At 45.1% G+C, this 26049-nt stretch overlaps 1 protein-coding gene across 2 annotated transcripts; it reads right to left on the bottom strand.

The window, feature by feature from the left end:
* Positions 1 to 1856: 1856 nt before the first annotated feature.
* Positions 1857 to 17586, bottom strand: LOC126993732 (uncharacterized). 2 transcript variants are annotated; one of them, XM_050852906.1, is made up of 2 exons: positions 16014 to 17586; positions 1857 to 2203 (listed from the first exon to the last, which is right to left on the bottom strand). In XM_050852906.1, exons 1-2 carry the CDS (start codon positions 17584 to 17586, stop codon positions 2157 to 2159), a joined length of 1620 nt encoding a protein of 539 aa, XP_050708863.1. In that variant the 3' UTR covers positions 1857 to 2156. The 2 variants fall into 2 exon arrangements, with proteins under 2 accessions (XP_050708863.1, XP_050708864.1); XM_050852907.1 differs by lacking the exon at positions 1857 to 2203 and adding an exon at positions 8169 to 8533.
* Between the last annotated feature and the right edge of the window lie 8463 nt (positions 17587 to 26049).

The raw sequence follows: 26049 nt of genomic DNA, 5'->3' as shown, positions 1-26049 counted from the left end.
GCAAGTGTGTTCGCTCTTGCTCTTGCTCTTACTGTACAGGTGACCCGTTAGAAAGTCACCAAGGTCAAATAAGAAATGAATATTATATTTCCATTAAAGAAAAAAAATACATTTGGAAATTTTCTTGTATTGTCGTTTAGCTTTTATATTACGCATTTAAAGTCCCTCCCCAAAAAAGAAATGGAATATTTTTTGATTGCATGTATGCTGAATAAACGATAGTTTCTTATTCCCTTCCATTCGGCTACCGCTGCCGCCAGCAGTACGGCCAGTGAAAACGGTCCGTATCGATAGCTCAAAGCAGCCGATATCATTAGCTTGTGCAGCGCAAATGGCTGGCCGATCAAGCCGTACCGCTGGATCCAGCGATATCAGTAGCTAGTGTGACCGCACCTTTAGGAGTCCTAGTGAGCGATGACCTCCGTCCTAGGGCTCAATGCATTCAGGCTAAAAATCGGGCCATCAGAGTACTTGGTTTCATCTCAAGGAGCGTAAGCAATAGGAGCGCTGAAGTCATCCTCAAACCTTACTTAGCACTAGTTAGACCTCAGCTCGATTATGCAGTTCAGTTCTGGTCCCCCACTATAGAATGGACATCAAGATGTTAGAATCTGTACAGAGGAGGATGACAAAGATGATTCAGGGGGTGAGAAACTTGCCTTATGAAGACAGGCTGAAGCACTTAAATCTACACTTTCTAGAAAGGCGAAGGTTGCTAGGAGACTTGATCGAAGTCTACAAATGGATGAAGGGCTTTAATAGAGGGGATGTCAATAAGATTTTGATAGTAAAAGAGCCAGGTAGGACGCGTAGCAATGGTTTTAAGTTAGACAAATTCAGATTCAACAAAGACATAGGCAAGAATTGGTTCACCAATAGAGTGGTGGACGAATGGAACAGGCTTGGGAGCCATGTTGTGGGTGCCAATACCGTAGATACATTCAAGAAGAGGTTGGATAAATTCATGGATGGTGAGGTAAGGTGGGGTTGAGTGTACAGGAGCTGCCTTGTATAGGCCAACCGGCCTCTTGTAGACTCCTTACGTTCTTATGTTCTTATGTTCTTATGTTCCATTTCCCGTAAAATTCGTCAAGTTCATCTGTCTTTTCAACATAAAAAGGTCGAAGATCCATAAGTGTGTACTATGTGGACGTATTTTTTTTATTATTCTTTCATTTGATTTTGTTCGACTTTGATTAAATCCTGTCAGTGAAGAAATAGAACGGCCAGACTGGTGTGTTGACATCATCACTTGATGAGAGAGAGAGAGAGAGAGAGAGAGAGAGAGAGAGAGAGAGTTTTGTGGGAGCGATTTTCAGGTAGATGGAAACAATTTTGTTAGCAAAATTTTGACATTTTGATCTATTGATGAAGGAGTTATTGGCAAGTCGGAGAACAGATTTGGCACGATTCTTGGCATAAATGTGAAGACCATTATTAGCAAAAGTTCTAAGGCTCCGGCACCTTCTGTGAGCTACCTCAATCGTTGATAGCACGCGAACAAGCGTGACTGAACCAGGGAGTTTTGCCATGATAAATGAATAACGCGGAATGTGTGGCTCCATCCCGATCTCACCTCCGTCACGCTCTGGGCACGCGTCTCAGACCTGGAAGCTATAATCATTCCGCAGAGAATGAGAGAGAAAATAAAACTCAGCTCATCACACTGAGCTGAAGCATAATGGCAAGAGCATTCTAATACCTTTCATTTAAATATAGTTTTAAAACAGGTGGTCGTTCAGACAACTCCTTACATAACGTTTCTTGTTCTGAGGTGCAACACGACCCCACTATCCCTGCCTAAGGTTTTTTGTAAGAAAATATTTTCTATTTTTTCATTTGAAATATAAGATAAGAAATGTAAGCACACACATGCGTCCAAACACTCCCCACAGATGCGACACTCTTGAACAATTTGTTCCGTAGAAGTGGCACCGTTCCATGGGATGCGTTCCTCTGCATGGTGATTTTAGTCAGCTGGCGAGCCGTTCCTCTCAGTGTGATTGTGGTGCTTCTTGGCACTCCTCAGTCTCTGTTATCACCAGTCAGCGACAGTTACTGTTCAGCGGGTGTTGAGAAATGCACCCGGAATGTACGTCACCTGTACGTCGCTGAACATTTGAGTTTGATCACGACGCTGTGTACTCGCCCGGTGCTCACAGAAACTCGCCACCACTCGGCTTTGCGCCTCTCTTGGCACGACCTCTGCTGCGGGAGTTGGTGCCCCGATGTGTCTGCCCTCCGTAGAAATGCCTTGTTTCGTATCTTGGCGGGACGTGGCTGCTGGCGTTGTGCTGGCGGTGCTGTGAGTGGCGGCTGTTGGTGTAGTTGTGTGCAGCATACCAGCCACTGTTTTGCTGGAAGGAGTCGTTCCTCCGCTGTGTCGGCCTCTCGAGGTGCCGAGGTGCGCCACGCAGCGAGTTAGAGGCGGATCTAACGGGCTGCTGGTGAGGCATCGAGGTAAAGTTGGGAGGCTGAGTGACTTGGAACGGCGCGGCGTATCTGAAGGTGTCGTGGCCACGGTACACTTCACGTTCCTTAACGGGGGCGCGGAGGTTACCAAGGTTGAAGCGCACATGTCCTGGACAGGTGGACCGTGGCATCTTTTCTTTCTTCAGGATACCTTTAGGAGACTTCCCTTCAGTAGTGGTATTCATTTGTGCACAGCGAGGTGCTCCAACTGTTTGCTGGTGTCGTGTGTTGTGTTTCTTTACCGCGTCCTTTGCTGACCCTTTCTGTGGCTTCACTGTTCTCTCCTTTCGCCTTTCCAGCTCAGGACGAATGCTGGAGAGAGGGAAGCCATACCTGAAGTAGTCGTAGCCACAATACAGTTCACGATCCTTGACGAAAGTGTTCAGGTTCTGGAAGTTAAAGCGCACACATTTATGAGCGGTGCTGGCCGTCTTTCCTTTCTTGAGGATCCCTGTGAGGTGTTGTGGCTCATTGATTTTGTTGGCTGAATCTGTTGCTTCCTCTGTTACTGTTTTCTGAGCCTCTGGCAGTTTGTTTACTGCTTCCTTTGGTGGCTCTTCCTGTGGCTCCACTGCTCTCTCCTTTAGGCTTTTCAGCTCAGGACGAATGCTGGAGAGAGGGAAGCCATACTTGCAGTAGTCGTAGGCACAGTACAGCTCACGAATTTTGACGAAAGTGTTCAGGTTTTGGAAGTTGAACCTGATAGTTTTCTTGACCGGAGTTTGAGATCCATCCCGCTGTTTGAAGCTGCTGATAAGGGGTATCTTTTCCGGTGGGCCGGTAACGGCCTTGCTCCTGCTGGAAGGAGCGTCCCCAGCCGTGCCTTGGTGCCCGGAGGGGAGCTCATCGTATACCTCCTTTATTTTCTCTCTCTTGACCATGTGCAGAGTAATTACGAGAGTTTGAACCCTCTTGCCATGGCTCTCCAATTGCGTGCAGTCTTTTTGTGCGACTGTTGTATCATCCACTGGCTTGTGGACCTTCTCTCTCTTCACCAAGTGGATTGTGATGATGAGAGTCTGACGCCTCCTGCCAGTGGCCTCCTTTTCGCCCTTCCCCACCACCCCATCAGCATCCTGCAGGGTGTCGGAGGGGATCTCCTCCTCCACCACTGCGAGAGGCTGAGCAGCCTTCTTCAGGCAGACCAGGGCCTGTTGCCCTGCATCGGCCTGGGCACCCGCGTTTTCGGTTTCCTCGACGATGTCGTCAGGTTCCTCGGAGGGGCTGCGGCGCTTCCGCCTGGCGAAGAGCCAGCCGAAGCACCCGCAGCACCAAGACTTCTTCACTTGTTTTTGCTTAGTCATTTTAATGTAAATGAACAATCTTTAGCAGGAAAGTGAAGATTACCAACGTTGTCCTCTTCTGGGATGGCTTCTCCTCGTCGTGTGCCGCCTTGGCTACACCGACCACTGGCGGGGACGCTCAAAGAAAAGGCTGAGAGTGTAACGCTGGGGCGATGGGACGTAATGCAGGTGACGAAATGTTGCTGGGAGTAGTGCGCCCATCCCACACACACGCCCTCATGCTCCTCCTGCTACCCATACCAACCCACACAACCCACTCCCTCATCCCTGGCCGAATGATTGCTACAAGTATTACGCCCATGCCAATCCCGCCTTCACGCCCTCATGCCACCCACCAACCCACACAACCCACTCCCTCATCCCTGGCCGAATGATTGCTACCAGTATTACGCCCATGCCAATCCCGCCCCCACGCCCTCATGCCACCCACACCAACCCACACAACCCACTCCCTCATCCCTGGCCGAATGATTGCTACAAGTATTACGCCCATGCCAATCCCGCCCCCACGCCCTCATGCTACCCACACCAACCCACACAACCTCCCTCATCTCTGGCCGAATGATTGCTACAAGTATTACGCCCATGCCAACCCCACCCACGCCCTCATGCTCCTAGCTCCTTCTACTCACCAACCCTCATAATTCATCCCTCACCTTCACTTAAACCTGCCGGCGCCGCAACACTCAGCTCGGCACACCGAGAAGCCGCCGTGAGCTGGGACTGGCCGCATCGTGCCCACCTTACCCAATGAACCACTCGGCCGAAAATTCTTGCCACAAGCCCAGCAAGAACTTCGTATTATTAATCTTACAAGAATAATAACATGTCACACAAATATATTTCCCTTATATTGATTATTGGCAATGAAGGGAGGCGTACAAAATATTTACAGTTACAAATATTTAGCTGCTGCAACAATACGATTTCTCGGGTAGTTTTTTTCTTCTGAATTTTCACAGATGACGCGTTCAGCGGCGTGAGGCTTTGTTAACTACTGGATCGTCCCGCCTTGCCCTCCAGGAGCCTTGGTGATGGATTTGTCTCTTGTTAGCATTGAACTCACACACACACACACACACACACACACACACACACACACACACACACACACACACACACACACACACACACTTAACACCACCTCTTACTGCCACCTGCTGACTCTCTCTCTCTCTCTCTCTCTCTCTCTCTCTCTCTCTCTCTCTCTCTCTCTCTCTCTCTCTCTCTCTCTCTCTCTCTCTCTCTCTCTCTCTCTCTCTCTCTCTCTCTCTCTCATCTTTTTTTTGTTCAGTCTTCTTTTATTCCGCTCACCCATCTTCTAATTTACTCCTGCTTATGATCATTCTCTCCCAGTTTTAATTCTACGTTTTCATCTTTTTTTTTTCCTTTTTCATCTTCCACTCTTTTCTATTCAATGTTTTTTTTTCAATTTTTACCCTTTTTTCCTCTTTCCTTTTTTATTATGTTTTTTCTTCATTTTTTTTTTTTCTGACTGTCTTTGCAATACATTCTGCTCAAATTAAACTGTTTCCCATTGATTTTCCTTTTTTGATTCTCCTATTTCCTTCTTCCTTTTCTTCTTCCTATTTCTTCCAGTTCTCACGCTCTTCTTCTTCTTCTATATCCTATTCCTAATTTTGCTTTTAATCATGTTCTTTTTATATTCCTTTTCATTTCTTTTTTTATTTTCCTTTTACACTTTTTCTCTCCCACGTCAACCTTCTCAATCTCAGTTGAATCACTTCCTCTTCCTCTTCTACTTCCTTCTACTCCTGACTCGCCTCTTCTTCTTCCTCATTATCCTACTCCAACTTTGCTTTTTATCTCATATCTTTTTTTCCTTCCATCTCAATCTCCTCTTTCTCCTCATCTTTCAATCACTTCCTCTTCCTCGTCTACTTTCTTCTAGACCTCACGCTCTTCCTTCTCATTATCGTACTCCAAATTTTGCTTTGAATCTTTTTTTTCATCCCTTTAATTTTTTTTTTATGTTGCCTTTACACATTTTTTTCTCGCACGTCAATCTTCTCAATCTCCTCTTTCTCCTCCTCTTTCAATCACTTCCTTTTCCTCTTCCTCTTCCTCTTCTACTTCTTTCCAGTCGTCACGCTCTTCTGCTTCCCATTATCTTACTTCAAATTTTGCTTCTAATCTTTTTTTTTTCCTGCCTACCCTCTCATTCTTAATTTGGCTCACATCTTTTCTCCCGCGCGGCCATTCTCCAAACCCTCTTTTACTTCCTCATTATCTCAATCTAAATTTTGTCATCCATTTTGTTTTTTTTTCCTTTCATCTCTTCCTATTACTCCTCCTCCTTATCCGTGTTTTTACTTATCCTTCCTTTTATTTCGTTTTTTCAGCCTTATTCGTATATTTTTTTATCCTTCTTCTTTTCTGTTTGTATCGTCTGTTTTGTCTTTTTTGTCTTTCCATTTTATTGTTCTTGCCTTTCATCTTCCTCCTTCCTTTCATTTCACTTTTGTATATTATTTTTTTTACTTCTACTTCCTCGTTTTGCTTTCCTGCGTTTTTACATTCTCATAATATTAATCTTCCCAATTTCTACACATTTAAATACTCTCTTTTGTTTCTCATCTTTCCCATTCGTGTTTATTTTTTCGTCCTTTTTATTGTTTTCTTCCAACTTTTTCTGTTTCTTTTCATATCCTCTTACTTTTTCATATATTCTAAGTCTTATTTCGCCTCTTATCCCTTCTCCCTACTCTGCCTTGCTTTAATTCTTCCATCGCCTTCCTCGTAACTTCCTTTTTGTATCCTCTACGTTCTTTGAGTTATAATTCCTTGACATTTTTTCTTCCATTTCCTTCTTCCGTTTTCTTGTTCATCTTTTTGTTTCCTTTTTGCAAGTCTTGTTTTTACTTCATCTAATATTTTTTCCTTTCTTTTTTTTTCTTCGTCCTTCTTCTTTTGCTTCTTTTCTTCCTGTTACTCCTTCAAAACTCTCACTTACTCATACTTATTATTTCCATATTACTCCTTCTCCTCCTTTTCCTGCTCAAAACTTTTCCTTCGATTTTGCATTCCGCTTTCATCATTTTCCTCCTATTCTCTTCCTTTTCTTCTGCAGTGGTGATGCCGGGAAGAAGGGGGGAGGGGGGCGGATATGGTAGTCCTGGTGGTTGAAGTGCCTGCCATGATTGTGTTAATGGTCGTTATTCAAGTGGTGGGTGATTAGTAGTGGTGGTAGCGGCAGTGTTCCTGATAGTGTTATTAGTTGGAATGCTTATTTTGAGTTTAGGTCTACGGGTTTGTTATACCATGTTTCAGTTACTATTCTTCCATTGTGTGTGTTTGTGTGTGTGTGTGTGTGTGTGTGTGTGTGTGTGTGTGTGTGTGTGTGTGTGTGTGTGTGTAAAATTCACCGTGGCCTGATAGCGTCTTCCTTTTAGTGTCACAATTTTGCACAGCTCTCCTCCGCCCCGCCCTTCCCGTGGCCTGACAGCCAATCACACAGCAGAGCCGCGTGTGGGATGCCAGGTTCCACTTCTCGTAAAATTCGTCAATTTTATCTGTGTTTTACATGCATAATAAGGTCGAAGATACATAAGTGTGTACTATGTGGACGTATTTTTTTTATTATTTTTTCATTTGATTTTGTTCGACTTTGATTAAATCCAGTCAGTGAAGAAATAGATCGGCCAGACTGGTGTCTTGACATCGTCACTTGATGAGAGAGAGAGAGAGAGAGAGAGAGAGAGAGAGAGAGAGAGAGAGAGAGAGAGAGAGAGAGAGAGAGAGAGAGAGAGAGAGAGAGAGAGAGAGAGAGAGAGAGAGAGAGAGAGAGAGAGAGAGAGAGAGAGAGAGAGAGAGAGAGAGAGAGAGAGAGAGTTTTGTGGGAGCTATTTTCAGGTAAATGGAAACAATTTTGTTAGCAAAATTTCAATATTTTGATTTATTGATGAAGGAGTTATTGGCAAGTCGGAGAACAGATTTGGCACGATTCTTGGCATAAATGTGAAGACCATTTTTAGCAAAAGTTCTAAGGCTCCGGCACCTTCTGTGAGCTGCCTCAATCGTTGATAGCACGCGAACAAGCGTGACTGAACCAGGGAATTTTTACATGATAAATGAATAACGCGGAATGTGTGGCTCCATCCCGATCTCACCTCCGTCACGCTCTGGGCACGCGTCTCAGACCTGGAAGCTATAATCATTCCGCAGAGAACGAGAGACAAAATAGAACTCAGGTAGTCACACTCAGCTGAAGCATACAGGCAAGAGCATTCTAATACCTTTCATTTAAATATAGTTTTAAAACAGGTGGTCGTTCAGACAACTCCTTACATAACGTTTCTTGTTCTGAGGTGCAACACGACCCCACTATCCCTACCTAAGGTTTTTTGTAAGACAATATTTTCTATTTTTTCATTTGAAATATAAGATAAGAAATGTAAGCACACACATGCGTCCAAACACTCCCCACAGATGCGACACTCTTGAACAATTTGTTCCGTAGAAGTGGCACCGTTCCATGGGATGCGTTCCTCTGCATGGTGATTTTAGTCAGCTGGCGAGCCGTTCCTCTCAGTGTGTTTGTGGTGCTTCTTGGCACTCCTCAGTCTCTGTTATCACCAGTCAGCGACAGTTACTGTTCAGCGGGTGTTGAGAAATGCACCCGGAATGTACGTCACCTGTACGTCGCTGAACATTTGAGTTTGATCACGACGCTGTGTACTCGCCGGGTGCTCACAGAAACTCGCCACCACTCGGCTTTGCGCCTCTCTTGGCACGACCTCTGCTGCAGGAGTTGGTGCCCCGATGTCTGTCCCTCGTAGAAATGCCTTGTTTCGTATCTTGGGCGGGACGTGGCTGCTGGCGTTGTGCTGGCGGTGCTGTGGTGGCGGCTGTTGGTGTAGTTGTGTGCAGCATACCAGCCACTGTTTTGCTGGAAGAGTCGTTGCTCCGCTGAGTCGGCCTCTCGAAGTGCCGAGGTGCCCCACGCAGCGAGTTAGAGGCGGATCTAACGGGCTGCTGGTGAGGCCTAGAGGTCAAGTGGGGAGGCTGAGTGCCTGGGAGCGGCGCGGCGTATCTGAAGGTGTCGTGTACGGTACACCTCACGTTCCTTAACGGGGGCGCGGAGGTTACCAAGGTTGAAGTGCACATGTCTTGGACAGGTGGACCGTGGCATCTTTTCTTTCTTCAGGATACCTTTAGGAGACTTCCCTTCAGTAGTGGTATTCATTTGTGCACAGCGAGCTGCTCCAACTGTTTGCTGGTGTCGTGTGTTGTGTTTCTTTACCGCGTCCTTTGCTGACCCTTTCTGTGGCTTCACTGTTCTTTCCTTTCGCCTTTCCAGCTCAGGACGAATGCTGGAGAGAGGGAAGCCATACCTGAAGTAGTCGTAGCCACAGTACAGTTCACGATCCTTGACGAAAGTGTTCAGGTTCTGGAAGTTAAAGCGCACACATTTATGAGCGGTGCTGGCCGTCTTTCCTTTCTTGAGGATCCCTGTGAGATGTTGTGGCTCATTGATTTTGTTGGCTGAATCTGTTGCTTCCTCTGTTACTGTTTTCTGAGCCTCTGGAAGTTTGTTTACTGCTTCCTTTGGTGGCTCTTCCTGTGGCTCCACTGCTCTCTCCTTTAGGCTTTTCAGCTCAGGACGAATGCTGGAGAGAGGGAAGCCATACTTGCAGTAGTCGTAGGCACAGTACAGCTCACGAATTTTGACGAAAGTGTTCAGGTTTTGGAAGTTGAACCTGATCATTTTCTTGACCGGGGTTTGAGATGCATTCCGCCGTTTGAAGCTGCTGATAAAGGGCATCTTTTCCGGTGGGCTGGTAACGGCCTTGCTCCTGCTGGAAGGAGCGTCCCCAGCCGTGCCTTGGTGCCCGGAGGGGAGCTCATCGTATACCTCCTTTATTTTCTCTCTTGACCATGTGCAGAGTAATTACGAGAGTGAACCCTCTTGCCATGGCTCTCCAATTGCGTGCAGTCTTTTGTGAGACTGTTGTATCATCCACTGGCTTGTGGACCTTCTCTCTCTTCACCAAGTGGATTGTGATGATGAGAGTCTGACGCCTCTGCCAGTGGCCTCCTTTTCGCCCTTCCCCACCACCCCATCAGCATCCAGCAGGGTGTCGGAGGGGATCTCCTCCTCCACCACTGCGAGAGGCTGAGCAGCCTTCTTCAGGCAGACCAGGGCCTGTTGCCCTGCATCGGCCTGGGCACCCGCGTTTTCGGTTTCCTCGACGATGTCGTCAGGTTCCTCGGAGGGGCTGCGGCGCTTCCGCCTGGCGAAGAGCCAGCCGAAGCACCCGCAGCACCAAGAGTTCTTCACTTGTTTTTGCTGAGTCATTTTAATGTAAATGAACAATCTTTAGCAGGAAAGTGAAGATTACCAACGTTGTCCTTTTCTGGGATGGCTTCTCCTCGTCGTGTGCCGCCTTGGCTACACCGACCAATGGCGGGGACGCTCAAAGAACAGGCTGAGAGTGTAACGCTGGGGCGATGGGACGTAATGCAGGTGACGAAATGTTGCTGGAAGTAGTGAGCCCATCCCACGCCCACGCCCTCATGCTCCTCCTGCCACCCACACCAACCCACACAACCCACTCCCTCTTCCCTGGCCGAATGATTGCTACCAGTATTACGCCCATGCCAACCCCGCACCCATGCCCTCATGCCACCCACACCAACCCACACGACCCACTCCCTCATCCCTGGCCGAATGTTTGCAACAAGTATTACGCCCATGCCAACCCCGCACCCACGCCCTCATGCTCCTCATGCCACCCACACCAACCCACACAACCCACTCCCTCATCCCTGGCCGAATGATTGCTACCAGTATTACGCCCATGCCAACCCCGCACCCACGCCCTCATGCCACCCACACCAACCCACACAACCCACTCCCTCATCCCTGGCAGAATGATTGCTACCAGTATTACGCCCATGCCAACCCCGCACCCATGCCCTCATGCCACCCACACCAACCCACACAACCCACTCCCTCATCCCTGGCAGAATGATTGCTCCCAGTATTACGCCCATGCCAACCCCGCACCCACGCCCTCATGCTCCTAGCTCCTTCTACTCACACCAACCCTCATAATTCATCCCCTCACCTTCACCTAAACCTGCCGGCGCCGCAACACACATCTCATCACACCGAGAAGCCGCCGTGAGCTGGGACTGGCCGCATCGTGCCCACCTTACCCAATGAACCACTCGGCCGAAAATTCTTGCCACAAGCCCAGCAAGAACTTCGTATTATTAATCTTACAAGAATAATAACATGTCACACAAATATATTTCCCTTATATTGATTATTAGCAATGAAGGTAGGCGTACAAAATATTTACAGTTACAAATATTTAGCTGCTGCAACAATACGATTTCTCGGGTAGTTTTTTTCTTCTGAATTTTCACAGATGACGCGTTCAGCGGCGTGAGGCTTTGTTAACTACTGGATCGTCTCGCCTTGCCCTCCAGGAGCCTTGGTGATGGATTTGTCTCTTGTTAGCATTGAACTACAAATATTCACACACACACACACACACACACTATTAGATGATAAAAATATAAATAGTTTGCATATAAACATTAATAATGAGCTCAATTCAATTAATATGTGGCTTAAACATAATAAGTTAAGGTTAAATATCACTAAAACAAAATACATTATCTTTCAAAACCGATCAGTCACTACTAACATGCCACCTATAACACTTGAAGGAAAAGTACTTGAACGAGTTTCTTATACTAAGTTTTTGGGCGTTTTCATAGATCAAAATATCAATTGGAAATACCAAATTAATTCTGTTGCAAATAAACTATCTAGGATATGTGGCATACTGTATCGAATAAGAAATAGCCTTACACAAGAAACACTTATCAGTATTTATTATACACTTTGTTACCCGCATCTCATTTATTGTGTATCTGTGTGGGCGTGTACGTGGCCTTCCTTTCTTAAAAATCTTCAGGTTTCTCAAAATAAGATATTTAGGTGTATGTTTTATATGAACAAGTTTGATTCCACACATAACGTATTTTCCACACATAGATTTCTTAATTTCAAAAACATTCATTGTTATTTTCTACTATTATTTATTTATAAAAACCTCGCACTGATGCATGGAACTCATCCTTTTCAAGTTATTAATACATTGCATAATACGCGCAGGAACAATATAAACCTTATCTCTCCACAGTTCAGGACAGTTCTTTTCAGAAATAGTATTTTATGCTCAGGACCTCAAGTTTGGAATTCTTTGCCAGTAGAAATAAAAAATCTCCTTAATAGTAATAATTTCTCTCTATTTAAAAAGTCAGTAAAAACACACTTACGTATTTGCAATCCAAAACAATCACGGTTAAAATTATAATTTATTCCTGAAACATGAACACAAATTTACATTATTAAATCTAATCAGTGAATTGCATAGTACTATTGTCCATATTATTTTTATTATTGTTATTATTATTATTATTATTATTATTATTATTGTTATTATTATTATTATTATTATTATTGTTATTATTATTATTATTGTTGATGCTGTTGTAGTTGTTATTGTAGTTAACATTTTAGATATAACTATTATAACTTCATCTGGTATTATAGTTAATGTTGTTATTTATTGTATATTTGTATTTAGCTTTATGGTTGGGAGCTATCTGCAACCTTTAGAAAGATATTAATAGTGCAATGAAATAAATATACAGTCTGTCGGGAAGCTTCGGCTTGACAGGCTAGATTCGTTGCCAGAATTATAATTATATTTATATGTATATATCAATGTGTGTATATTATGGCAATAAACATTACTTACTTACTTACTTACTTACACACACACACACACACACACTTGACACCACCTCTTACTGCCACCTGCTGACTCTCTCTCTCTCTCTCTTTTGTCTAGTCTGCTTTTATTCCGCTCACCCATCTTCTAATTTACTCCTGCTTATGATCATTCTCTCCCAGTTTTAATTCTACGTTTTCATCTTTTTTTTCCTTTTTCATCTTCCACTCTTTTCTATTCAATGTTTTTTTCCTTTCCTTTTTTTCTCTTTTATTACTTTTTTCTCCTTATTTTTATTGTTTTCGCTTTTTCTGACGGTCTTCGCATAACATTCTGCTCACATTAAACTGTTTCCCATTGATTTTCCCTTTTTTGAGTCTCCGTTTTCCTTCTTCCTCTTCCTCTTCTAATTCCTTCTAATCCTCACTCTCTTCTTCTTCCTCATTTTCCTTCCTAATTTTGCTTTCTATCTTATCTTTTTTCCTCCATCTCATTTCTTTCTTAACCGGACAAATTTGTGGCTTTACCGTGTAGCAGCGACGGCCAAATTTGTTCCATGATATAGACCTCCCAAAATAGATGATACATAAACTGAAAATGCTTTGATATATATTAGAAATAGTTTATGGAGTGATGATTTTTTTCTCATTTTTTTTCTTAGAGGGACCATTAACTGATCCCTTTCGGCTACCGGGTTAATGTTGCCTTTAAGCTTTTCTTTTCGCATGTCTTTCTTTTCAGTCCCCTCTTTTTCCTCCTCTTTCAGTCACTTCCTCTTCCTCTTCCTCTTCTACTTCCTTCCAGTCCTCACGTTCTACTTCCTCCTCATTGTCCTACTCCAAATTTTCCTTTTAATCTTGTTTTTTCTTCTGTTTGTTTTCCCATCCATTCTTAATTTGGTCTACATCTTTTCTTTCTTCCAACCCCTCTTTCAGTTCCTCATTATCTCACTAAACTTTAACTCCCATATTCTTTCCTTTCATCTCTCCCTCTTACTCCTCCTCCCCATCCATGTTTTTACTCATCCGTCTTTATATTTTGTTTTTCAGCCTCATTCGTATATTTCTCACCCATTGTCTTCTCTCTCTTTTATCGTCTCTGTCTGTTTTGTCTTTTTTGTCTTTCCATTTTATTGTTCTTGCCTTTCATCTTCCTCCTTCCTGTCATTTCACTTTTTTATATTATTTTTTTTTACTTCTACTTCCTCGTTTTGCTTTTCTGCGTTTTTACATTTTCATAATATTAATCTTCCCAATTTCTACCCATTTAAATACTCTCTTTTGTTTCTCTTCTTTCCCATTCGTGTTTATTTTTCCTCCTTTTTATTGTTTTCTTCCAACTTTTCTATTTCTTTTCATATCCTCTTACTTTTTCATATATTCTAAGTCTTATTTCGCCTCTTATCCCTTCTCCCTACTCTGCCTTGCTTTAATTCTTCCATCGCCTTCCTCGTAACTTCCTTTTTGTATCCTCTACGTTCTTTAGTTATAATTCCTTGACATTTTTCTTACATTTCCTTCTTCCGTTTTCTTGTTCATCTTTTGTTTCCTTTTTGCAAGTCTTGCTTTTACTTCATCTAATATTTTTTCCTTTCTTTTTTTTCTCCGTCCTTCTTCTTTTGCTTCTTTTCTTCCTGTTACTCCTTCAAAACTTTCAGTTACTCATACTTATTATTTCCATACTACTCCTTCTCCTCCTCTTTCCTGCCCACAAACTTTTCCTTCGATTTTGCATTCCACTTTCATAATTTTCCTCCTATTCTCTTACTTTTCTTCTGCAGTGGTGATGCCGGGAAGAAGGGGGGGGGGGGGGGATTTGGTAGTCCTGGTGGTTGAAGTGCCTGCCATGATGGTGCTAATGGTCGTTATTCAAGTGGTGGGTGATTAGTAGTGGTGGTAGCGGCAGTGTTCCTGATAGTGTTTTTTGTTGGAATGCTTATTTTGAGTTTAAGTCTACGGCTTACTTATACCATGTTTCAGTTACTATTCTTCCATTGCGCGCGCGCGCGTGCGTGTGTGTCTGTGTGTGTTTGTGTGTGTGTGTGTGTGTGTGTGTGTGTGTGTGTGTGTGTGTCTGTGTGTGTGTGTGTAAAATTCACTGTGGCTGATCGCGTCTTCCTTTAGTGTCACATTTTGCACAGCTCTCCTCCGCCCTGCCTTCTCGTGGCCTGACAGCCAATCACACAGCAGAGCCGTGTGTGGGATGCCAGGTTCCACTTCTCGTAAAATTCGTCAATTTTATCTGTGTTTACATGCATAAAAGGTCGAAGATACATAAGTGTGTACCATGTGGACGTATTTTTTTATTATTTTTTCATTTGATTTTGTTCGACTTTGATTAAATCCAGTCAGTGAAGAATTAGAACGGCCAGACTGGTGTGTTGACATCGTCACTTGATGAGAGAGAGAGAGAGAGAGAGAGAGAGAGAGAGAGAGAGAGAGAGAGAGAGAGAGAGAGAGAGAGAGAGAGAGAGAGAGAGAGAGAGAGAGAGAGAGAGAGAGAGAGAGAGAGAGAGAGAGAGAGAGAGAGAGAGAGAGAGAGAGAGAGAGAGAGAGAGAGAGAGTTTTGTGGGAGCTATTTTCAGGTAAATGGAAACAATTTTGTTAGCAAAATTTCAATATTTTGATTTATTGATGAAGGAGTTATTGGCAAGTCGGAGAACAGATTTGGCACGATTCTTGGCATAAATGTGAAGACCATTTTTAGCAAAAGTTCTAAGGCTCCGGCACCTTCTGTGAGCTGCCTCAATCGTTGATAGCACGCGAACAAGCGTGACTGAACCAGGGAGTTTTGCCATGATAAATGAATAACGCGGAATGTGTGGCTCCATCCCGATCTCACCTCCGTCACGCTCTGGGCACGCGTCTCAGACCTGGAAGCTATAATCATTCCGCAGAGAATGAGAGACAAAATAAACTCAGGTCATCACACTGAGCTGAAGCATACAGGCAAGAGCATTCTAATACCTTTCATTTAAATATAGTTTTAAAACAGGTGGTCGTTCAGACAACTCCTTACATAACGTTTCTTGTTCTGAGGTGCAACACGACCCCGCTATCCCTACCTAAGGTTTTTTGTAAGACAATATTTTCTATTTTTTCATTTGAAATATAAGATAAGAAATGTAAGCACACACATGCGTCCAAACACTCCCCACAGATGCGACACTCTTGAACAATTTGTTCCGTAGAAGTGGCACCGTTCCATGGGATGCGTTCCTCTGCATGGTGATTTTAGTCAGCTGGCGAGCCGTTCCTCTCAGTGTGATTGTGGTGCTTCTTGGCACTCCTCAGTCTCTGTTATCACCAGTCAGCGACAGTTACTGTTCAGCGGGTGTTGAGAAATGCACCCGGAATGTACGTCACCTGTACGTCGCTGAACATTTGAGTTTGATCACGACGCTGTACTCGCCTGGTGCTCACAGAAACTCGCCACCACTCGGCTTTGCACCTCTTGGCACGACCTCTGCTGCGGGAGTTGGTGCCCCGATGTGTCTGTCCCTCGTAGAAATGCCTTGTTTCGTATCTTGGCGGGACGTGGCTGCTGGCGTTGTGCTGGCGGTGCTGTGAGTGGCGGCTGTTGGTGTAGTTGTGTGCAGCATACCAGCCACTGTTTTGCTGGAAGGAGTCGTTGCTCCGCTGTGCCGGCCTCTCGAAGTGCCGAGGTGCGCCACGCAGCGAGTTAGAGGCGGATCTAACGGGCTGCTGGTGAGGCCTCGAGGTAAAGTTGGGAGGCTGAGTGACTTGGAGCGGCGCGGCGTATCTGAAGGTGTCGTGGCCACGGTACACCTCACGTTCCTTAACGGGGGCGCGGAGGTTACCAAGGTTGAAGGGCACATGTCTTGGACAGGTGGACCGTGGCATCTTTTCTTTCTTCAGGATACCTTTAGGAGACTTCCCTTCAGTAGTGGTATTCATTTGTGCACAGCGAGCTGCTCCAACTGTTTGCTGGTGTCGTGTGTTGTGTTTCTTTACCGCGTCCTTTGCTGACCCTTTCTGCGGCTTCACTGTTCTCTCCTTTCGCCTTTCCAGCTCAGGACGGATGCTGGAGAGAGGGAAGCCATACCTGAAGTAGTCGTAGCCACAGTACAGTTCACGATCCTTGACGAAAGTGTTCAGGTTCTGGAAGTTAAAGCGCACACATTTATGAGCGGTGCTGGCCGTCTTTCCTTTCTTGAGGATCCCTGTGAGATGTTGTGGCTCATTGATTTTGTTGGTTGAATCTGTTGCTTCCTCTGTAACTGTTTTCTTAGCCTCTGGCAGTTTGTTTACTGCTTCCTTTGCTGGCTCTTCCTGTGGCTCCACTGCTCTCTCCTTTAAGCTTTTCAGCTCAGGACGAATGCTGGAGTGAGGGAAGCCATATTTGAAGTAGTCGTAGGCACAGTACAGCTCACGAATTTTGACGAAAGTGTTCAGGTTTTGGAAGTTGAACCTGATCATTTTCTTGACCGGTGTTTGAGATGCGTCCCGCTGTTTGAAGCTGCTGATAAGGGGCATCTTTTCCGGTGGGCCGGTAACGGCCTTGCTCCTGCTGGAAGGAGCGTCCCCAGCCGTGCCTTGGTGCCCGGAGGGGAGCTCATCGTATACCTCCTTTATTTTCTCTCTCTTGACCATGTGCAGAGTAATTACGAGAGTTTGAACCCTCTTGCCATGGCTCTCCAATTGCGTGCAGTCTTTTTGTGCGACTGTTGTATCATCCACTGGCTTGTGGACCTTCTCTCTCTTCACCAAGTGGATTGTGATGATGAGAGTCTGACGCCTCCTGCCAGTGGCCTCCTTTTCGCCCTTCCCCACCACCCCATCAGCATCCAGCAGGGTGTCGGAGGGGATCTCCTCCTCCACCACTGAGAGAGGCTGAGCAGCCTTCTTCAGGCAGACCAGGGCCTGTTGCCCTGCATCGGCCTGGGCACCCGCGTTTTCGGTTTCCTCGACGATGTCGTCAGGTTCCTCGGAGGGGCTGCGGCGCTTCCGCCTGGCGAAGAGCCAGCCGAAGCACCCGCAGCACCAAGACTTCTTCACTTGTTTTTGCTGAGTCATTTTAATGTAAATGAACAATCTTTAGCAGGAACGTGCAGGTCATCAACGTTGTCCTCTTCTGGGATGGCTTCTCCTCGTCGTGTTCCGCCTTGGCTACACCGACCACTGGCGGGGACGCTCAAAGAAAAGGCTGAGAGTGTAACGCTGGGGCGATGGGACGTAATGCAGGTGACGAAATGTTGCTGGGAGTAGTGCGCCCATCCCACGCCCACGCCCTCATGCTCCTCCTGACACCCACACCAACCCACACAACCCACTCCCTCTTCCCTGGCCGAATGATTGCTACCAGTATTACGCCCATTCCAACCCCGCACCCACGCCCTCATGCCACCCACACCAACCCACACAACCCACTCCCTCATCCCTGGCCGAATGATTGCTACCAGTATTACGCCCATTCCAACCCCGCACCCACGCCCTCATGCCACCAACACCAACCCACACAACCCACTCCCTCATCCCTGGCCGAATGATTGCAACAAGTATTACGCCCATGCCAACCCCGCACCCACGCCCTCATGCTCCTAGCTCCTTCTACTCACACCAACCCTCATAATTCATCCCCTCACCTTCACCTAAACCTGCCGGCGCCGCAACACACATCTCATCACACCGAGAAGCCGCCGTGAGCTGGGACTGGCCGCATCGTGCCCACCTTACCCAATGAACCACTCGGCCGAAAATTCTTGCCACAAGCCCAGCAAGAACTTCGTATTATTAATCTTACAAGAATAATAACATGTCACACAAATATATTTCCCTTATATTGATTATTGGCAATGAAGGGAGGCGTACAAAATATTTACAGTTACAAATATTTAGCTGCTGCAACAATACGATTTCTCGGGTAGTTTTTTTCTTCTGAATTTTCACAGATGACGCGTTCAGCGGCGTGAGGCTTTGTTAACTACTGGATCGTCCCGCCTTGCCCTCCAGGAGCCTTGGTGATGGATTTGTCTCTTGTTAGCATTGAACTACAAATATTCACACACACACACACACACACACACACACACACACACACACACACACACACACACACACACTTGACACCACCTCTTACTGCCACCTGCTGACTCTCTCTCTCTCTCTCTCTCTCTCTCTCTCTCTCTCTTTATGTCAAAAGCTATTTGCAACCCACTGACAAAACACCGGGAAACAGTAACGTTGAACATTTGTGCGTGCGAGTAAACATTGCAAAAGTCAATTTAAATAATATATCTGTCACCTACAGACCTCCCGGGCAATCACTCGATGACGACCTTGAAATGTACAGCGTCTTAAGGCAGTCACTTAATAACAGCGACTCACTGATATTAGGAGACTTTAACCTCCCCCATATCGACTGGGCGACACTGTCAGGTACAGAAGGCGAGTCACATAGAATGATCGAATTTCTAGAAGAAAATTATCTAAGCCAAATGGTTTCTGAGCCAACTCGACAAAATAATATACACGACCTTGTTATAACGACCCAAGATAACCTTGTCAGTAGTGTCACGGTAGGAGAACACCTCGGTTCTTGCGATCATAAATTAGTGCGCGTCGACATTAAAGCTCAATCATCAGTGACTGAAAATAAAGTAAAGGTGCCCAATTTCAAAAGAGCTAACTTCGTAGAAATCCGACGAAAACTAACAGAAATACAACTATCAGATGACGGCAACGTAGAGGAAGCCTGTCTAAGCTTTAAAAATCACTTACTCACTCAGCAGAACACATTCGTCCCCTTGTGCGAGAAGCGAATTAACACTAATAAAAGCCCACCGTGGTTTAATAGCGAAATTAAACAATCAGTCATTGAGATAAAATTGTTTTACAGGTTAAAGAAAGAACAAAGCACGCCCGAAAACATTGGACTTTATAATGATGCCAGGCGACGAGTAAAAAGACTAGTAGGTCAGGCAAAGCGTAGATATGAAGAGAATATTGCAGCCAAATATTGCAACAGAAAGGCGATCAAAAGTGGTATTGGACCTTTAACAAACAGCGACGGTGCACTAGTGACTGACAGCCAACACACTGCAAACCTCTTAAACAATTACTTTTCCTCGGTGTTTATTACTAACAGTCTTCCTCTCGCTACAACCAACACCAGTACTATTGTAAATCTCGAGCATGCATTGCCTAATTTTGAAATAACAACCGATGAAGTCCTTAAAGCTCTCCATTCACTTAAAACAAATAAAAGTCCTGGACCTGACAAAGTATATCCAACTCTGCTGGAAGAAACGAAGAGCGAAATACTCTCCTCTCTCACAACCGTATTCAATATGTCCTTGCGACAAGGCATCGTCACTTCAGATTGGAAAAAGGCTAACGTGACACCGATTTTCAAGAAAGGAGACAAAAAAGTACCAGGTAATTACAGGCCCATTAGTCTAACTTCGGTTGTAGGTAAGCTACTTGAGGGCATAATTAGAGACAAAATTGTGAGTTACCTTGAAAGCCACTCATTGATTGGGGACTCACAACATGGCTTCCGAAACAAAAGATCCTGCCTATCAAACCTATTAACCTTTTATAACGACCTCTTCACTGTTTATGACGTAAGCAAATCACTGGACGTAGTCTATCTTGATTTCCAGAAAGCGTTTGATAAAGTCCCGCATCATAAATTACTTTACAAATTAAAGCAAATAGGTATTGACGGTCAAGTAAACCAATGGATCGCGAATTGGTTGAGCAACAGACAACAAAGAGTAGTGATTGACGGATTTAACTCAGAGTGGGCGCCTGTCACTAGTGGCGTCCCTCAGGGCTCGGTCCTTGGCCCAGTTCTTCATTATTTACATCAACGACGTGGATGTTGGACTCAATAACCGCATTAGTAAATTTGCAGACGACACAAAGATTGGTAATTCGGTTCTCACTGACGAAGACAGGCAAAGCCTCCAAGAGGATTTGCACAAAATTTCAGCTTGGTCGGATAGATGGGAGATGCCCTTTAACGTAGACAAGTGCCAGGTCCTTCAAGTTGGAACGAGGAATAAGAAGTTCGAATACGAAATGCGCGGCGTTAAACTCAAAAGCGTTCAATGCGTCAAAGACTTGGGGTCAAAATCGCGTCAAACCTCAAATTCTCACAGCAATGCATCGATGCAGCAAATAAAGCGAACAGAATGTTGGGCTTCATTAAAAGAAACTTTGTATTCAAGAATAAAGATGTACTACTCGCTCTACAACAGTTTAGTCAGACCCCACTTGGAATATGCGGTTCAGTTTTGGTCCCCCACCATGCAAAGGATATTGCTAAATTAGAAGGTGTTCAGCGTCGGGCAACGAAAATGATCCCTCCCTTGCGCAACAAATCCTACGAAGAAAGGCTTTCTACACTTAACATGTTAGCTCTTGAGAAACGTCGCCTCCGAGGAAAACTGATCGAATGTTTTAAAATACTTAATGGTTTCACGAATGTAGACAGATCAACATTGTTTATGATCGATGACACTTTGCGCACGAGGAACAATGGCGTAAAACTCAGATGTAGACAAGTAAATTCAGACTGCACAAAATTTTTCTTCACCAACGTTGTAGTGCGAGAATGGAATAAGCTTCCACCGTCAGTGGTCCAGTGTAACACGATTGACTCCTTCAAAAATAAGCTCGACCGTCACTTCCTTCAACTTAATATCAACTAGAGTAGAAATGCAACGTTTTGGAGTCTTCTGATTAATGTAAAATCACTTAGGTTTAAGGACAGACCACCAAGTCTGGACCATGGGGTCTGTGTGGTCTGATTTTCTATGTAAATCTATGTAAATCTTCAACTCTGCCCTGTCCAGCCTGGTGCTCTCCAAAACCCTTTCCTTCGTTAACTTAATTGCCTCGTATCTCTCGAATTTTTGTTTTCTCCTACGACCACTCTAGTTGTATCCTGCCAAGGCTTATCCATATACAGTTATTCTTATCAAACTATCTCAACCCACAAACGTGTCCACTGAATTGTTGCATACTAATCCTCCGACGTCTCAGATCCACTTTCACAATCCCCAGACAATAAGGTAGACCATGTATCCTTTTTTTTTCAACAACAAAGGAGATGGCTCAAGGGCAACAAAAAGAGTGTAGCAAAGAAGCCCGCTACTCACCGCTCCCACAACAGACAAAGGTATAGAGTGGCCAAAAGAGAGGTCAGTTTCGGGTGGAGAGGTGTCTTGATAAACTCTTCGTGAAAGAGGTTCATAGGCAGGGGGATATACAGATGAAGAAAGACTGTTCCAGAGTTTACCAGTGTAAGGGATGAAAGAGTGAAGATTCTGGTTAACTCTTGCGTGCAGAAGGAATTTGGACAGTATAGGGATGAGCTAGAGTAGAAAGTCGAGTGAATAGGGGCCGCGGGAGGGGGGGAGGAATGCAGTTAGCAAGTTCAGAAGAGCAGTCAGCATGAAAATATTGATAGAAGATATAAATAGAGGCAACATGGCGGCGGAATTTAAGAGGTAGAAGACTATCGGTAAGAGGAAGGGAGATGATGAGACGAAGAGCCGTTAACTCAACTCTGTCCAAGAGAGATGTGTGAGTGGAGACCCCATACACTTGAGATGCATACTCCATGCGAGGGCGGACAAGCCACTGTATATGGACAGTAAGAATTAAGGACAGACCGAGGATTTTTGGTGTAGGAGAAGGTGACAGCTGAGTGTTGTCGAAGAATAGGGGATAGGTGTTTGGAAGATTGTGTCGAGTTGATAGGTGAAGAAATTTTGAGGCGTTGAAGAACACCAGGTTCTTCTTGCCCCAATCAGAAATGATAGTAAGGTCTGAGGTTAAGGGTTCAGCAGCCTCCAACCTGGAATCATATAGTTCCTGTTGGGTTGGTCTTCTATCAAAAGAAATTGAGTAATGCAGAGTAGAGTCATCGGCGTAAGAATGGATAGGATAGTTCGTTTAGGAAAGGTCATCAATGAACAACAGAAAGAGAGTGGGAGATAGGACAGAGACTTGAGGGACACCACTGTTGACAGGTTTAGGGGAAGACCAGTGACCGCCTACTACAGCAATGATAGATCACTCAGAGAAAAAAAATTGAGATAGAAACCGTAGGAGGGTAGTTTGAGAAGCAAAGATTTGTGCTTTTAATATAATAAACAAATATATATGCGAGGGAGACGTCTGGTGTGTAGCTCAAGGTCAATGGATGTCTCTTAGTCTTGTTATGCGATGTTGCCTATCCCCATTAATTAGTTTTCTAAATTAAAAGGAAATGACAAACACGATAATTATACATATTGCGATCTATGGGTGAATGGAGAAGAAAGAGGAAGAGAAAGCCAAGGAAGAGTATGGTAGTTAAGAAATAAGAGGTGGCGGCAGTCAGGAAGGTCAAAAATTAAACATAACGAGTTGAAAAAAAAAATGTTAGTTGAACAAACGACCAGTTGAATATGCCGATGGGAAGAAAAAGAACGAAACAGGAAAAAAGGAAAATAAATATATATAAAAGAGAAGGAAGAAATTAAATTGTGGAACGCGAAGAGGAAAAAACGGGGAACTGACAGATAAAAGCTCAGTATGGAGGGAAGCTGAGTGAGAGAGAGAGAGGAGGAGAGAGAGAGAAAGCAGAGAACAAGCACGGTGATGGAGAGAGGCGGAGAGCGAGAAAAAAGAGGTGAAAGCGAACAGCGAGAGGAAGAGAAAGGAGAAGCTAAGCCCAAGCAGTGACAGGAAGAAAGAAGACAGGGCAACTATTGAAGAGAGAAGAGTAGACACGTTAGGGAAGAAAAGTACAGCTTTGAGCAGAAGGAAGACGAAAGAGGAAGGGCGCCGTGGCATTAAGACGGAGACAATGAAACGACATGCGATTGCGGTTGAAGCTTGATGGAAATTCGATTTTAATGCATAGTTACAAGGTTACGGAAAAGTCACGGTGCTTGCAGGAGGTAAGGGCGGAGGGGGATCTTGTGGGGGAGGGAGCGAAGGATAAGAGAGGGGGAGCTTGTGGAGGGAGGGGAGAGTTAAGGGTGGGGAGCTTGTGAAGGGGGCGTGAGAGAAGGGCATCACCATGGATTCATATAGCATACAAAACGAACTATAATGGAAAAGACCAGATAGATCGAGCTACTTAAAGAAAATGGGAGACAAAAAGCATTCATATGGAAGGGCAGACTTGTGGTATATCGAGCATTACTTCAACAGGCAAGGCATAATACGGGGGCCAAGATATGCAAACAAACAAACGCGACGCAGTGAGAAATCGGGCTCAAACACGATACAAACACATGGAATAGGTCGATGTTGATCCATGTATTCTTCGTCTTCTTCCTTTCCCTTCTCTTCCTCTTTTTTTCCTCTTGATCTTCCTATTCTCTTCTTCCTCTTAAATTTCCTCTTTCTCGTCTTTCTTCTTCGTCCTCTTTCTCTTCATTTTCCTGCTCTTCTTCCTCTTATTCTTCCTTTTCTCTTCTTCTTAAACTCATTCATTCATTTCTTCTTTCTTCCTCGTCTTTCTCTTCCTCTTCCCTCTCCTCCCGCCACTCACTCCTCTCACTCTTCCTTTTCTCTTCTTCTTAAATTCCTTCCTTCCATTCTTCTCTTCCTCTTCCCTCTCCTCCCTCTACTCACTCCTCACTCTTCCTTTTCTCTTCTTCTTAAATTCCTTCCTTCCATTCTTCTTTCTTCCTCGTCTTTCTCTTCCTCTCTCTTCCCTCAACTCACTCCTCTACATATTCACCTGCACTGGGCGGGGAGAAAGCCTAAGCATGCACGAGAACTATTTTGCATATTAACGAGTCATTAACACTCGCACGCAAACCCCTGAACACACCAAGCCGTGCCTTCTACTCGGGGGAACTTATGGAATGTACGGGTAAGACGTTTTGGGTGTTTCAAGCTCATCAACGTCCTCGCGAGTGGCAGTAAATACTTTTAAGTGGTGCTGGGAAGTATATTTCGGTACGTCATTTTTCAGCTATCCATTAACAAGCGCACGCGAGCTCGTACGTATTCCGCCTGGGTGTGAGGTGAAGCATACTATATTCGTTCCCCTAAAATATCCCCCACTTTACCAGCGCTATATATTGAGAATGAGCGAAAACTAGGAGGGAGAGATACTGCTTACATAAGTGACGTAAGCATCAGCCGGTTATCCTATTACTTCGTGGTTTGGGGCAAGGTTCTCTGTCTGGGGTAACTGTTTTCCTGCTTTAATCACTCTGTCTCCCTCGCTGTGTTGTATCGACTTGAAAATGCTGTGCAGAGTTTTTAGTGCATCTGTATACGCGAAAATCAATACTTTTACTGCCCATCAGCCCGAGCTAGTTTGCTTGTGTGTGAGTTATCTTTCTTGAGTAGCTGTTTCTCTACTTGGATTCTCTCTCTTGGCTAACTGTATTTGTGCTTAAGTCGCCTCGCACATCAGGGGAACAAACGACATGTAGAGCAAGGCAAACAAAGAAGGGGCGGCTGAGTCATCGTCGGAGTGATTAAATCTTCATATTTCATCCTCAAGACAAACAAACACAAGGGGGCTGGCAAACATTAGGTGAAGTACTCGTGCTTAGGGTTACTGTGCTGGTCAAGGGAGCAGTAATCAGAGGAGGGCTGGGGAAGGGGAGGGAGGGAGGGTTGCAGACAGGCATGCTGGGGAGAACTGGAGATGGAGGTGCGGGGGAGTTGATTGGGGTGTGGGAGGGAGCGCGAGGGAGAAGCATTAGATTGGACATGCGGGGAGGAGTCTGAGGTAAGTATGCAGGGGGTGTTGGAGGGTACTAAGCATAAAAAGAAGAGTGTCGGGGGGTAGGAATGCAGGGGAACGTTGGAAGGGGGGAAAACAGAGGAGAGTGGAGAGAGTGGGCCTGCAGGGAGAGTTAACTTGGGTATAGGGACGCGTGGAAGACTTGTGATAAATGCGTGGGGGCAAGTTGAGGGGTGGGTAAGTGGAGGAGAACTGCGGCGGTGAGTTTGGGGAGGGTATATAAAGGGTATGAGGGGGGGAAGAGGGGCGAATTGGAGGTGAGTGAAATCCTGGGAAAATTAGGCAGTGAGCATGCGGGAAGAGTTAGGGAGTCGGGGGAGAACTGGGGGTGGGTATCGGAGGGGGTGATGAAGGGAGTTGGGTTGGTCTGTGGAGTGGTTCAGGCAGGTGTGTTGGATTGGGGGGACATGAGCCAGGTGCGCGGAGGTGTTGCAAAGGTCGGGGTGGGGGGTCTATGCTGCGCGGTTGGTCACTATCAACCTTCAACTTGTCAGCCATCACCGCTGCCTCCTCCGCACGTCCACCATTTTCAAATCATATACAGGCGCGTTAATCTGATTCGTTTTCACTAGACAGGACCTCTTATTAATTTGCCTGCTAATTTTCTACGAGAGCGCCGATCATTACGAATCTGTATCTTCGCAATTCCTTAATGATACAGGCTACCAGACCGCAATTTGTTCTCTGCTCGTACCCTGTAAAAGAACCTTGACTTGAGAATGTCTAACTAAACACTTATGATGATAATTATACTGTACGCCTTTCTA

Source organism: Eriocheir sinensis, unplaced genomic scaffold, assembly GCF_024679095.1.
Source record: "Eriocheir sinensis breed Jianghai 21 unplaced genomic scaffold, ASM2467909v1 Scaffold660, whole genome shotgun sequence".
In the NCBI taxonomy this organism is placed as follows: domain Eukaryota; kingdom Metazoa; phylum Arthropoda; class Malacostraca; order Decapoda; family Varunidae; genus Eriocheir; species Eriocheir sinensis.
The sequence above is the reverse complement of the archived record's forward strand: the minus strand, read 5'-3'. Positions and strand labels throughout refer to the sequence as shown.